This window comes from Calliopsis andreniformis, chromosome 9 (assembly GCF_051401765.1).
Source record: "Calliopsis andreniformis isolate RMS-2024a chromosome 9, iyCalAndr_principal, whole genome shotgun sequence".
Classification (NCBI taxonomy): Eukaryota; Metazoa; Arthropoda; class Insecta; order Hymenoptera; family Andrenidae; genus Calliopsis; species Calliopsis andreniformis.
Genome location: NC_135070.1, coordinates 13,333,349 through 13,348,157, shown reverse-complemented (window position 1 = coordinate 13,348,157; position 14,809 = coordinate 13,333,349). Strand labels below are relative to the sequence as shown.

Below are 14,809 nucleotides of genomic sequence, written 5' to 3'. Positions count from 1 at the left end.
TTACGTTTTCTATCTCCTCGGCACAATGGACGGAGCAAATAACTGAAAGGAGACGCGGAAAGGGTAGCCAAACGCTATGGTGGGGGAAACCCAAGTAGCCTTGAGCTGCCAACTGGATTTCGTCCACATTATAGGCAGATTCATTTCTAACAATACTGTTGCGAATATAGTCACGCATTGTTTATCTTGAGATTCTAATGCTGTTTACGTGATAATGTAATTCGATTATCGTCCTCGTACGGTCTTTTATAGTGATTGGAGGACAGAGTACACTTTATATAATTTTGTTCCGTGAAGCTTTTCACGAGAATGACCTTTCCAATCCTGCCTTCGAGAGTTCACGAAGACGGAGAGGAAAGAGTCGATGGGTCAGGAAACGCAAATCGCAGCGACTTCTTCGAACCGTGTCAGTCGCTTTTCTTTCAATTTTATCGGGACTTTCGAAACGTACTTTCCTCTCGAGATTGTCTCACGAGCCTCGTGGAATCCCTCGTTTCGATCAGTCTCTCATCGATACTCCAATAAGCGCGACGCGCTTCGAGGAGTACGTTCTTTCGAGAGCTCGACCATTGAAATTTTTATCCGTGAATTTTGTCCATTCGAGGAGAAACCTTTCGGCGCGTCGCTGGTCGTACACGTAGCACAGCATAGTTTTACTTTACCTCGTCACACTCGATCGAATTTGCAATCATGCCAACGATTCTGTGAAACAAATCGCCACGTAAGGCTCTCCGACGCCCCGTGACGCTTCGTGCATCTGAACGTTTGTTTAACTTCGATTTCGACAGCTGCTGTCACTGTCCACCGTTTAATAAGCAGTCTACTGTACCTTCAAGATGAATCTCCCCGCTGGCGATTCATTTTGGTGTTCCCTGCTGAACTCGGTCGACAGAGTCTCTACCGTCCTTCAAACTTTAACGTTAATTTACCTGAATACGCAGTACAAGATCTTCGAAAAGTTTCTCACGAAACGACGGCTCGACGTCAAAACGTTCACCATTTGATTTCCAGTCGCGAGCACCGTCTAGCGACCGAGGCGAACCGATAAGTGCGTCGTACACATATCTTTCGGAAGTATTTACATTGCATTATGCATCTCGATGCATCGTTTCTGGAACATTTCGTTGAACCTTGCGCACGCGGCGACGCGACAACGACGTGTCAACGCGCGATGACAATCCTCTGTAACAAAGAAATAAGAAAAAGAAGAAAACGACTAAAAAAAAGAAAAAAAAAGAAAAGAATAAGAGTAAAACGTAACGTTCGTAGTACAAAGACGAGCAACTTTCACGGGGACCGTGAGAAGCTCGTTGCACTTGCACCCGAGGGGAAGTGCCCGAGCCGCTTGCATTATCGTTGCACAATAAAAGCGGACCGATGAGCGCGCGCGCGCGCACGCACACACACGAACGCTCGTCTAAAAATAGGGATCAAGAGTACGCGAAGAATCAACGAGATCGATACGTTATTTTTCTCGGACTAGAACAAAGAAGACTGACAAGCGCTCGGACAAGAGCAGAGCTCGAAACTTTCGCAAGGAGTCCTCCCCCGCCCCCCTCACGACGAACTTCTATTTCGTTTAGACCACGCGTGATTGCAAATTCGAGGGAAACGTCGCGATCCACTCAACGAGCGCGACTCCATCAAGCTTACCACTTTCGTTCATCGTGCTGTTCGATTCGAATCGCATCCAGAGAAGGGAAAGCACCCCTTTTCTTCGCGGAGCCGCCGTCACGCTTCCAGTTCGCGAGAGGCGGCCGAGATTCTCCCCCCCTCGCCACGGGAGGGAGGGAATTCGGTATGGCGAGCTCTCCCGAAACTTTTTTCAGCGAGTCGACGAAGAAAGAAAGGAGATGGGAACTCTTTAATACTAAACAAAGCATAGGCGTTAAGATACTCTCTCTGTAACGTGTAAGGGCTGTCATGCATTGAATAATTAACCGCGAAAACGGCAACCACCAACACTATAACAATACGATAATAAACGAGGATAAGCCTGAAGGGTTGGTGTACAAGAAGTGGTTGGAGAACTGGAAGCGACGACCCTGTTGATAGTTCGATTTTCCCTGAATCGGACGAAGAGACGCCCAGTTTTTCGGTCGTCGTCGCTGGTGCCCCGACTACTCGGTACACAGGCCCTGAAAAATAACTTACAATTAGGGAGCAACCGAATGCGTGCGTGTGCGAATGCCGAACAACGCTGTGCGAATTATTCTAACGACTGAGCATGGACGTGGAACTTTTTGCCTGGTCACGTGAGAATGAGAGAAAACATGACGCGTGGATGAGAGAGAAAGTGGACATTTATAAATCTATTATTGTAACAATTATAGAGAACAGAGGAGCATAATTGTATCTGTACGTTTCTTTACTTCCTGCGGTGTGCCAGAGAGCAGTGAAGGTAGTTCTTAAGAGCACGCGGAGAACTGAACCATCGTATGTGGCATGTGTTTTACGAGTAAACGAGTTGCAGACGAGAACGTGGAAGAAATAATAATAATAATAATAATAATAACTGAAAAGAGAAAAAGAGGAGAGGAAAATGGCCGAACGGAAGTGGAAGGAACAATGCCAATGGGACAAACGATGGAGAATATTTCGTTCCAATATCATCCTAATATAAACGTATAAAGTGTCACGAGCTTTTCGCCAAGCTTTTACGCGAGGACCGCCGCGGGTTCGAGCGGGATTCAGGCGTCCTCGAGTTACGACGGAATCGTGTAAGAACGTCGAAGACAATTGTTTTCGTTTCGCAACGCAACCGAATCGTCATTGTACATGATTACGGTTTAATTATTCTTACTTATTAATTACAGTTCACCGGATCACCGCCATCATCGTTATTATTATTATATAATTGATGTGAGTGTGGACAAACAAAAAAATGAACAAAATAAAGTGTACGTAGTAGAAGATTCGTTTACCATCTTGCCATTCGTCGTTTTGATTCATTCTTTCGCGCGCTTTTTCTGTTTCAGCTGAGGATTCGATTGAATCGAGTGCTGCACCACGTTCGATGTTAGAAAATTTCAACAAGGTTTGCAGAGAGCGTGGAAACGGATCACAGAAGCTTCTTGCTTTTATATTAAAATATTCATAGCTGAATCCTGATAATCGTAGTTGAGTCCTGTTAACAGTAGTTTCGTTCGAACCGCGAAATAGATCGTGACGCGTTTATTTCGACCGACGAAAAACGAGGTACAATTCTATGATTCTTAACATACTAGAGAGCCTACCATACTTGTCTGTATTGAAATCATTTTCACGACGGATATGTAAAATCGACAACTCAAACTTTTCTTCCCATTGACTAGAACGTACTCAAATTAGCGTTTAACGTTCAACGTTTCTCGAGTACCTCGCGTACCCCTTACTTCCAGATTTCTCTCAATTTTCTTGAACAACTTGCATTTCTAAACTTTTCCTCGCTACGTTTTCTTTCATTGCGCTCAGGCATTCGTTTTCCCGCTGATCGTCGTTGACAGAAGATACTTTTACAGTCTCTTCTGTTTTCTCATTGACATCCTCAGAGACTTCATTAATTACTTTGTCTGTTTTTGCATCCAGTTCAACTTCATCGTTCTTCTTCACAATATTGATATCTTCAACTCCTTCTGGGGGGTCTTCTTTCATCAGGTCCATGAAAAATCTTCTACTCTCACTAAATTGCTGAAAATAGCAAATAATAACTTAGCAGAATATCTGCGATTAAACTAAAATAAAAATTAGGGAAAAGGGATAATAGTTCGATAATAATCGAAGGTGTCTATTTAAATTACTAACTCGTTGCTGGTTACTGCAAGTAGGTGATTGCTCGTTTAACGATTTTCCTTTGGCCATGGCTTCCCTAGAAATCTTCTTCAGCTTATCAGCTGATTTCCTCGCCCTTTCCATCTGCTCCTCGCTCTTCGGGGCATTTATGCTTTTCAATATTCTGTCTTTCAACGCTGGGTCCATCGCAGAATCTTCAGGGTCTACTTGTGCTTCGTCAGGTTCTCCCGTGTCGTCTGCGTCTGTCGGATTCTTTGAAACCACTTCGATCAGCTTCGTTTGTTGTTTCTTCTTCGACTGTTTCGTCTCCCTTGGCGATAGAGCGTCGCGTTTCTTTTCCACCTGATCTATTCTGTTGGCCTTCATGAAATCCGGCTCGATCAGTAGCTTTCTTTGCGCGTTCATTCGATCCAAGTGCTGGCAGAATTCTTCGTAGAGATCCATGCATCTCCCCGACGTTGATGGAATTGCCTTTTCAGCAAGTTGAGATTGTTTCAGGAGATGGTCCAGCGACCGAATATCTGAAATAGAATCAAATTTCTGCAATTTGGGTTATAATTTATTTGTGATTTAGTTGACACACTATTTGATAAAATATATTTGATAACACACGACGTTATCAATTTTCTTCATTATTTTGATATTTGTAACTGGATACTGGAAAAATTTTGATTAACATTTAGATATTTACCCTCGACATTTCGAGTACATTCATCTCCACGAGATCCTTCACGTGACGAGGTAAGTTTTGAGTTTTCCAAGGTTCCAGAGGATGAAGGTCTAAACATATCTAAACTCGAAGATGCGCATGTCAGAAACTGATCTGGATCACAAGTTGAGGATCTCCAGTTTCCTTCGGCTCCTTTATGCGTTATCAAGCTCTCTATGCATCTGTCAATCAGTGGGGATCCGTTCTTCATAAACTGTTTTGCCTCCTTCATTAAATGCCGCCTACACCATTCGAATACCTCACTGCCTGTTTTTTGCCTTGAATTTTTTTCAGAGTCAACTTCCTCAATTAAATGAGACTTTTTACTAGCAATGTCAAGGTGGTCGCAATCGTGCGTTCTTTTATACGATTTCAAGGTTTGATTCGTTTTCTCAGTACCTGACGATGTTGTTAACGTGTTAAGTGATTGAACATCAGAATTCTCCTCGCTTTTATGATCTCTTTGAGCTTCAGTATTCTCTGGAGTACTAGAAAGAGTGTAAGATCTATCTTTACTTTCTGCGATGCTTTTGTTAGTATCTATCCTTTGGTCAGCGTGTCCAGATTCCGTCTCAATCTTTGTAGATTCCTCATACATATCGATCACCGTCTTCACAGACTCATTATCAGATTCGTCGTCGTCGGTCGAATTGGTAGTCCCAAAATCGCTGGAATGAACTTCTACGATCTCTATCCGATGAACTTCTGTTTTAACCTTTTCTTGGATATTTTCTGATTTTAAGATATCAGTATGCGATGTGACCTTATTAACAGAAATGCAGTTTTCTAAGTTACTCGAATTTTCTGATGGCTCTTCGACAGTTTCCTCGATCTCCTCAATAGCCAGCAATTTGTGAGAGCTGAGCGACTTTGATGTCTCGAGCTTCCTGTTCCTTCGATTTTTATAATTCAGTTCATTGAACAAGGAATTAAATACGCCCCCAGAGAGATCCTCCCTTTTCTCCTTCTTGGTGGATTCAGAGAACTTAGAACTGCCTTCATCTTCGGAGTAAGTTTTCACATCTTGCAAGAGAATCTTAGGACAAGTCTTCAAATTTAGCAAATCATACACTCCCTCCTTCTTCTTGTCTAGTTCTTCCTGTGTAACTTTTTCTTCTGAAGTTTCTCTGGAGAAATAGACAGTTTCAATTTTCTCATCCTTTTGGACTCCCTCGGCTCTTTCTTGTTTCTTCTTTGTCTCTTCTTCCTTTTCCCTCATAATTTCCTTAATCTTCGACTTCCTTTCCTTCGTACTCCACCATTTAAAAGTGTCCTCCTTTTTCACCGACGACTCCTTCTCTTCCTGTTTGTCTATTACGTTCATAGTAGATTCAGCATCCACTTTTTCACCCCAGAACCCCTTCACTTCACCGTTCTTAAAGACGATCTTATTGTCTTCGACGAACTTGTCCATGTCAGCGCAGAACTCTTTCATGTCCTCCCTAATGCTGTTCAGCTGACTGCTGAGAACACATCGATCGTCTTTCCCTCGATAATCGTCTAAGATGTCCGTGTACAATCTTTCGTTGCTAGCGCTGTTGGAAGCTTCACTCTCCTTTCTTGGATTGTCGTTCGAGTTCGAAAGGGCGCAAGAGACAGAGGCACTTTCGAAGAGTTTGCTTTGACGATCTAAAAGTGAGAACATAATATCTGTGATTGATTGTAGCTCGATCGCTGGTTAAAAACTGGTAAAAAGTATTTGATTTATTATATTTTGAGAATCAAAAAATTGTTTTTATCATGGCACTCGTATTAAGTATCTGACTGTAGATAATTTACTGTCTTCCTTATTCTGCTCGCTCGCGCAAGACCCAGGAGTAATTTCGGTTTCATTGGTTGTATTCAGGACAAGTTTCTCGTAATGGGCCAGTTCTCTGCCCAGAACGCAACCACCTGGAACATCGTTGATGCTTCTTTGACCGTCCAAAATTTTCTTGCCAAGCCTCTTCTTTTCGGCGTCGCCTGCTATATACTCCTTGCCCTCCGTTATTTCTTCTATCAAATGGGGAGTCATCTTGCTCTTTGATGTCTGAGAAGAATAAGGGAAATTTAATTTGGATGTATTTCAATTGGAAATTTTTAGAAATAATTAAGTACAAAATGGAAGTAAGGATGAGAAGACAATTCTTAATACTTTAATGGCTTACAATCTATACTTAAAAGTATATATATGTAGACTCCAAATTTTGATAACAACTTAAAACTCACTACTAGATTTTTACTTTCATAGTAGAAATACTAATTTTGGTTACAAAACTTTTTACAATTATCCCCCCACTAGTAGTGATTATACATATCATTAACAAATGTGTCTGTGCCTAATTTTCAGGTTTGGATACTCACACACGTTTCAATTCGATCAAACCTCCAACTCCTTAGAGCTATATTCTCAATTCCTACAGCTATCCATTTTCTAATCACATCTATTATTCCATGAACCAAGTACATACTTCACAGATACAAGTAAAAGTGAACATACTTTCTCACAGGTACTGTTCGAACATGAACTGAAATTTGCGTATTAGAACCGACTCGATCTCAGCACACAGACTCATCACTCATACATGACCTTGATTCCATCTTCAACGATAGAAGCTGCAACACTGACATAACTAAATAATCACAATTTCTGTCGAGAAATGAGACAATAACTTAATTGAAGCAAGATCCGATTTTATTATATTAATAACACAGAACCAGTAATATTTTTGAGTTATGTCATTGCATCAAATGGGTGATAGCAAGTGGCAAGCGTACCTGCGTTCTCCAGGGCAGCAAAAGCTCGTCAGCGTTCTCGCCACAGGCTTTCCCTTCTTCCTCCGCCATTGGCCTCCTTCCGTCACTTTTCTCGGCTCCTTTTTGCCCCGTTCCATCCTCTTGGTCGTTCTCCACCTCTTCGTCCGATGACGAGGACACGGAGGAGCTGGAGGAGGACGAGACGCCCGACTTTTTCTTCTCCTCCAGGTGGAGCTTGAAGAAGGTTCATCGGAGCCAGCATAAGGGGGTTTCGCATGGTGAATGATCAAATAGTCGATGTAGGGCCGGATGGTTGATATTATTCGAAGCACGAATTCTGTACCAGACCTTGACAAAACTAGTTCTTACCAACTCGTTGCTCGTGCACACAAGCTCGGCTACTTCTTCGTCCTCCTTCGTCTTCTTCTTATCCTCCGCCTCCTTTTCGGACGTCCCGACCGGTTTGCACAGCTTCCTTTTGTTTATCAGGGCTTTCGAGGGCGGTCCACGGGTAAACAGAGATCGATCGAACGAATGATCGATTAGCTTGCTTTATCGCGTTCTAGGAGCCCTCGCAATAGGGAATAAATTCTGTGCTCGAGAAATTCGTCAGGCTTTGTGAAAAGTCCTCGAAAGTTCCTCGCTTACAATTACTTTGATTGTCTTCGGTGTTTGTTTAAAGTGAAAAGTCAGTTTAAGAAATAAATGCAAAGCAGCTAAGTATACACAAAGATGTATTTCCTCGAGCACAGAAGACTATTCAGTAACTATATAGTCATAGACAGAATCAAAATTTTCAGTTGTCACTCACCTTGTACACTGTCATTTATTTTCTTTTGTTCCGCCTGGATCCATCGTCTTCTTTCTGCTGCCTCTTCCTCAGGCCCTCCACGCATCCTGTCTTGATAACAGTTTCGTTAGCGTTTAACACTAAGTAACTAAATCTAACTTCGTATCAATTATAAGAGAATTAGTAGATCTAGATAAACTGTGTCTTACCAAGCTTCTGCACAAGCACGATCTCTTGGAAATACTGGCCTGTCATCGAGGTATTGAAGATTCTTGCACATCAAAATCATCGTCTTTCGATACAGCTTGATGGTTTTCAGAATTGGGTTACCCATCAAGCATAACACGCGTAGGTTCTTCATGTCATGTAGAATCTATAGCACAATTATATTTTTTTCTGAATTTTTCATTGAATTTGTGTGCTATATTTTACACAGAAAAAGTATTGAGTACATTTCAGCGATGATGGAAGGACACTTTGCTAGGAAATCAATCAGCCTCACGATTAGTTCGAGTATAAATTGTTATAGTAATCTATTTTATTCTGTCTTGTTCTATCTTGGTAATAATTTAGATAAAAGGGAAGTACTATGGGTTTCTTGCATAACTTATTTAATCCCTAACATACGTAATTACTTTTGAGATTGCCTTGTTAATCACCCAGATTTTAATTATCGAAAATATGTCGTATTTTCGTTGGAACTGGTTCTAGAAATGAACCTATTACATCAACATTTATGCTCCACGCAGGCTTCTCGGAGGACCATAAAATCCTCGATTTTTATAGATGCTTTGAAAGCTAGGAACACGTGGTCAGCTCTCGTTACAAAACGCGAAACCGCTTTCGAATTACATAATCACCGTCCGAAAAGAGCGGAGGTGTCGTGTCGCGATGCACAGCGCGATTAAGGAAACATAACGGACTCACATCGACCACTTGCTCGGTCTGTATCCTGTTGTGAGAGACGTCCAGCACCGAGAGGCTCCTCAGCAGCCGTAGATGCTCGATGTCGTCGGTTTCTTGCAGGTAGTTGTGCGACAGGTTCAGGGTATTCAGGAACTTGAGGCAATCTGAAAGCATAGGCGCGTCAAGGTCAAGGTCATCGAGGACGGACACTCCGGGCTAGCCGACTCTCCAGTCACCGAGATTCTCGATCCTCCGTATCATGTTGTGCGAGAGGTTCAGCGTATCCAGCTTGCTCAGATACTCGAGATTCTCGACTCTGCTGATCAGATTGTTCTGAAGGTACAAGCATCTCAGCTCGCTCTGATTTTCCAGATTCGCGATTTCCCGGATACCGTTGTTCTCCAGCCACAGGCACTTCAAGCCTGTGTACTTCTCCAAGTTCTCGATGAAGGAAAAACCTGAAACGTGGCAGCTTTTTAATCCTCGGCTATTGCAACAGACGTGGTGTAGTAATTCATCATTCTTATATTATTTTTTTAAGAATTATAGGCGCTTGTCAATTTTCAATTTTGTGTTACTAATACTTTTTTATGAGAATTGTATATAGGCAGTGAAATTTGTTTAACAAGAGGATCCTTATTTTTTTAGTCATAAAATGATTCAAAATTTTTGTTCGATATGTTTTAGATTATTAATTTCAGTAAAGCATTTCTTATCATCTCATGAACCTAAGCATTTGTATCAAGAACTACCATATCTTTTTAAAAGAATTCAAGAATTTCTTAACTTTTTAGTTAAATAATTATATATATATATATAAAGTTATACAAAAAAACCAGATTTTTTACAGTTCCTTATTTTTGAAATTAACCTTTGTAGTGAAGATACAGCACATCGTTCAGATGGGGAGTCTGATACAGTTTGTGCAGCTTGCAGTGCTTTTTCAGAAAGCTTTCGGTCATCCTGAAACCAAACACTGTACACTTTACTAACCATAAAGCTACCAAGTATCGAACCATTGAAAAATCTGTTGCTAAACTTCACCCTTCACACGATTGTACCTGATACCGTGTTTCTTCTCATCAAAATCATAGACTTTTCCCTTGATGTACGTTCTCTCTGGTTCTTTGCTCAGCTGCCAGAAAAGAGAATCCTCCGTATCACTGAGAATGTCGTCGACGATGCTCCTTGCCACATTTTCTGCAGGTTTCGGAGGACCAACAGATTCTTCCTTCATAACAGGTTCTTTCAGCATTTCAAGTTGACCAATCGTTACCTCAGACTCTACCTTTTCCTCAGACATCTCCGAGGAAATCGCCGTGAAAATTCGGGCAACCTTATCTTTTTCCTCCTCGAGATTTATTTCGGGTTTGGATACTGTTTCTGTTTGAATCGAATTTGGAAGAGGTTCTTCCATCTCCTCTTGTTTTGGAATAACTTGCAAACATTCTTGCAGCAATTCCAAGCGTCGTTTCTCTTCGTTCACGAGCTCCCTTTGCATAGTTTTCATTTTGAAGCTCTCAGTCACCTGATCCTTCGTCAGGGGCATTTCAAAGGCAACAGATTCCTGTTTTATCTTATCTAGACTTTCGTCGGATTCGCTACCTTCACTTTCTGCTAGTTCTATTTCAGAAGATGAGCCTCTCCTTTCCAAAGCCTTCTGTTCAGCGACGAGTTTTTCTATCTGATCGAACTTCACTGAGAGATCTTTTAATGCCTCTTCTTTTCTACTCTCTATCTCTGCCTTCCCTTCAGCGATTTTCTTCAACGTCTCTCGGACCTCTTCTTCAGTTCTATGATGATTCGGCTCTGCAAACTCTGCCAATTTTTCTAAATAATCTTTCGGGGAATTGAATTCTACGTGCCTTTTCTGTTCCTCTTGATTGTTTTCTGTCTTCTCTATTTCGCCTTTTGTTTGACTAGTTGCAGGTGTTTGTTTCATAGACGTCTGATCGTCCTCGATGCTTTTAATTTCTTCCAAGATTGCTGATTCTCTTTTCGTGTTACTTGAAGGGATTACAATGTCGGGTTCCTCGAGTTTTGCTTCAAACTTCGGTTCCCTGATACTATCCCTGAATTTGAGGTAATCGGAGATGGCCACGCTGGAGGAAGAGTAAATTAGCTTCTTTTCCTCGTCGTCGTCTGAGTCACTGGAGAAGTGAAAGATATCTTCATCCCTAAGCACTCTTACTATCTTCATATTATCCTCAACATAAGCATTGACTTCTTCTTCTATTTCTTTCTGAGCTTCATTCCTGTTCTCGTTTTTTATGCTTTGGTTGATAATATTTGAGGATCCAGTTTCCTCAAGTAAGTTTGTATTATCTTTATGATCATTAGTAAGATCACTGTCTTTAGTCTCAAAAGTTTCCTCATCCTCTAGTTTTTTTTCATCTAAATCCTTTTTTCTGTCATCATTAATGTTCTGATCGACGACAATGTTCGAAGATTCTTTTAGATTATTTGGTATGTTATCTTTATCAAAATTCACAGGATCCCTTAGCTCTTCAGATTTAGGTTCCTGTATTTCTTTCTCAGTTTCAATTAAATGTACTTTACTTTTACCTTCAAGATTTTGACTGGTCGCAGCATTTAAGGTTTTATTTTCACTATTTAACGTGTTATTATACTCTTCATCATTAGCAGGATGATTGACTTTTTCATTCTCAAGTTTTTTTTTATCCTCTACCTCTTTCTCAGCTTCCATTAAGTTTATCCTACTTTTGCCATTGAGATCCTGGCTGACAGTAATATTTGACTCTCTATTTTCACTGTTTAACACGTTATGATCCTCAGTATTATCAACCAGAGAATTCACTTTTTCAACCTCAAATTCCTTCTCATTTTCCATCTGTTTCTCAACTAAATCATTCCCATTATCTTTAAGACGCTGATTTATAGTACATGAGGATACAATTTCCCTAGTTACTACACCAATTTCGTCTGCAATATCTAGAGTCACTTCTTCTAGGTTAACATTTCTTATCTCCGTCATGGAAGCTTTGGGAACAACAAAGTCGTCGGTGTCCAGCGTCTGATCGAAATCCTCTAGCCTCTTATCACAGGTTTCGTCGACGGACCTTTCGCAGCTGCTCCTGGTCATCGAAGTCTCGGCTTCCTCGGCGTCATCGAAGATCAACGCCTCATCTAGATCACTATCGCTTCCCTTCTCCGCTTTCGTTGAGTTGTAATGAGACACACTTTCGCAAGTGACGTCAAAGATCGTGTCGCAGTCGAAATACGACAGCCAGCTGTGGTTCGCTTCACTGTCTGCATCTGGTAATGATTCTGGCTGAGATTGGCTGATCGATGCTCGTTGCACGGACGCGCGCTCGTTTTTTTCCAGCTCCGATTCCATCCTTGTGAAAATCTCTGATGAGGATACGAGAACGTCGAAGTTCACTGTTGAATCTTTAAGCACCTATTGGGAATCAGGAAAAAATTGTGGAAACTGGGTCAGTACCTTTACGTAGAAGTGGGAATATTTCTACATTTACATTTACGTGGATCTACTGGACAATTATCTTCAATGAATATGCAAACAATTGGCGTTACTTTTAATAATATTGAAACAGAAATTACATTAATGTCATACCTTGTCATAAAGTACGAATTCAGGACCAAGAAACTATCGTGCCAAATAAAATTTGAGTGTTAGAATAGATACTAACCGATTTGTTTTTCTCTGTTTCAGGCATGGAGATACCACTGGTGCAGACATCAAGTCTGGCCTCGCTCGACATTTTCTTCTCCATGACAGCGGATTGAAAGTCACAGTCCTCTTGCATTGCACCGAGAAAATGTATATGTTGCTCGATGATCGATTATACAACAAAATTAAAACTTCTGTAAATCCTTGGTTTATTTCAAGTTCGCGTGGACATTAGTTGAAAACACGAGAAGCTCGTCCTAGCAACGCCTGTCGTGCAGGTTTCGTTTGTTCGATACGATTTCTCGCAACATTTTCATCAATCGAATTATACGATTCCTGAGTTGGTTCTTAATTTTAGTTGATTCAATTTATTACCAACGATGTAGAACAAAATTTGGGGAACTTTATTTTTGTGCTCTGCTCAATTGAAGTAAATATCTTCGGTGAAGCGAGAATCGAAAATAAATAGAAAACACAAGACATTCAGTTGATTTTTACCTTGTTGCATGTATGTATCAGCATCAGAAAACATGAATGAAAATTACAACGCAGTACCGTTCTTCTGGAACAACTCGAAGGTGGATGAAACTCTACCGTGAAATCAACTGCATGAAAGAATTGCGAAACTGAATACAGAATCCAGGGAGCAAGACAAGAGAAACTGATTGGACAAGCTGCACAAGCCTGTTGAAGAGAATGTAAACTGTTGGAAAGCAACAGGAACGGACGTCGATTTGAATATAGAGCAACTGTATTATTAGGATACTGTTATATGGAAACATTCACTCAAACAGTTCCATTCCATGTGTTTTACTCTCATTTTCCACTTTTCAATTTATTTTATAAAAGTTAAAACTTTTTTGCTCTATTTCTGCCCTTTAATGCATCTGTAAAATTACAGAATCCCCTGATTATTAGTTTACTGGATAGGTAGATTAACTCTAAGGCATTATTATTGCTAAACGAATTTAAAATATTGTGCTCCAATTTGACTCCCTTGTCACCCCTTAGAACATTGAAAAGTATACTTATTACACCCTGTATAGTACAGTACTTATTCCAAATTTGCACGAAATCGCTGGTACAGTTCACAAGAAAATGGGTCATGAAGTTCAGTAACGTCCCCCGTGAATACAGCTTGGTGTTGTCGATTCCTTGAGCAACACCTGCTTCGCTCCTTACAAAGCACCTTGTATGTGTCCCACAGACCCCGCATCCTCGTGTCCTTTTTTTCCTCCAGTGGAAGAGAGATAAGGAATCGCTGACTTCGTGAAACAGGGTGTCACGCCTAGTTCAGGTGATGGGGTTTCTCGAGCTACACCGTCGAATTTCATCGATCTCATTAGTAGACAGGGTTAGTAGTCATCGATCCACGGCCCCATGTGGTGAACAAGAAACGGCTGATTGCAAAGGACCACCAGCTTGTTACTTTGTTTATAGGGTATCTCGTCTGGTATCTATTCCGCGGGGACACATCGCTTTGCTTTCGTTGCTCGTCTGGATGCCCCCCGAACGGCGTTTGTTTTTCCCACTCGGCCCGAAGGCACACAGGACTGCCGACCGATTATGTTCGTGAATGAATGCTATCAACATAATTCAGCGGGAAAAGGCTCAGCGGCGATTCATAGGCGTCGCGACGGGATCGATGGAAACGGGAAATCGGCTCTGCCGCGAACGCTTTCAGCGAGTCCGACCCGCATCCTCTTTTTTCTCTCAAGGCGATTCCCGGTCGTCTACTCAACCAAGACGCGCCTTTCTGCGCAGCTAACCTTCTCCCCTCCCCGTTGCTATTTGTCCTGCCACCCCGTTTGAAAACCGGCGATTTTGCTTTTCGTTTAGAACCGTTCATCCTCGATTTATTTCGATCAGAGTGGTTAGGATCAACGTCCAATGGTCTTAGATTTTCAACGCGAGGTGTCTGTGTCATCGTTTCGTTTGGTGGAGTTCGAAATGGAAGGGGGTTCTTTGGGGGCTGCAGGAGAGTGGGGTTGAAGGATGTACGAGGCGAGAAATGGTTCACTTTGAAATCTTGTGAAGTCCTGTTTGGCTTCTTATGGCGTTCTAAGAGAGAAGAGTGGTTCGTTAAGATTAAATTTAGCTTCAGTGGTTGTTACTTAATTACTTATTATATTGATGATGGACTCATATAGGATCATAGGGTAAGTGTACTAAAATACTTCTTAAAAAGCAGAAACAATATCTCCAAATTAAATCACCCTTCGTATCTCACGAATAATCGTCTGAG

The 14,809-nt window shown here is 41.4% G+C and overlaps 2 protein-coding genes across 2 annotated transcripts; both read right to left on the bottom strand.

Moving 5' to 3' along the window:
- Positions 1–2,817: 2,817 nt before the first annotated feature.
- On the bottom strand, positions 2,818–8,112 carry LOC143183398 (uncharacterized). The gene is made up of 12 exons (XM_076384923.1): positions 8,028–8,112; positions 7,586–7,707; positions 7,223–7,450; positions 6,260–6,494; positions 5,852–6,154; positions 4,463–5,791; positions 4,384–4,421; positions 3,715–4,311; positions 3,433–3,669; positions 3,359–3,384; positions 3,203–3,310; positions 2,818–3,127 (listed from the first exon to the last, which is right to left on the bottom strand). The coding sequence occupies exons 1-12, from the start codon at positions 8,110–8,112 to the stop codon at positions 2,818–2,820; spliced, it is 3,618 nt and encodes a 1,205-aa protein (XP_076241038.1).
- A 621-nt stretch (positions 8,113–8,733) lies between these two features.
- Positions 8,734–12,700, bottom strand: LOC143183397 (uncharacterized). The gene is made up of 6 exons (XM_076384922.1): positions 12,584–12,700; positions 9,974–12,333; positions 9,784–9,875; positions 9,149–9,370; positions 8,867–9,076; positions 8,734–8,822 (listed from the first exon to the last, which is right to left on the bottom strand). The coding sequence occupies exons 1-6, from the start codon at positions 12,698–12,700 to the stop codon at positions 8,734–8,736; spliced, it is 3,090 nt and encodes a 1,029-aa protein (XP_076241037.1).
- Positions 12,701–14,809: the final 2,109 nt, after the last annotated feature.

What these genes read in the sequence shown, in the direction of transcription:
- LOC143183398 (XM_076384923.1), bottom strand. Translation starts at nt 8,112, where the DNA reads ATGCGTGGAGGGCCTGAGGAAGAGGCAGCAGAAAGAAGACGATGGATC. An exon ending in TGTGCACGAGCAACGAGTTG is followed by an intron (nt 7,451 to 7,585) that starts GTAAGAACTAGT and finishes ACCTTCTTCAAG; the next exon opens with CTCCACCTGGAGGAGAAGAA. An exon ending in TGAGCGCAATGAAAGAAAAC is followed by an intron (nt 3,385 to 3,432) that starts GTAGCGAGGAAA and finishes GAAAATTGAGAG; the next exon opens with AAATCTGGAAGTAAGGGGTA.
- LOC143183397 (XM_076384922.1), bottom strand. Translation starts at nt 12,700, where the DNA reads ATGCAAGAGGACTGTGACTTTCAATCCGCTGTCATGGAGAAGAAAATG. An exon ending in ACGGAGGATCGAGAATCTCG is followed by an intron (nt 9,077 to 9,148) that starts GTGACTGGAGAG and finishes CTATGCTTTCAG; the next exon opens with ATTGCCTCAAGTTCCTGAAT. An exon ending in ACCTCCGCTCTTTTCGGACG is followed by an intron (nt 8,823 to 8,866) that starts GTGATTATGTAA and finishes TTGTAACGAGAG; the next exon opens with CTGACCACGTGTTCCTAGCT.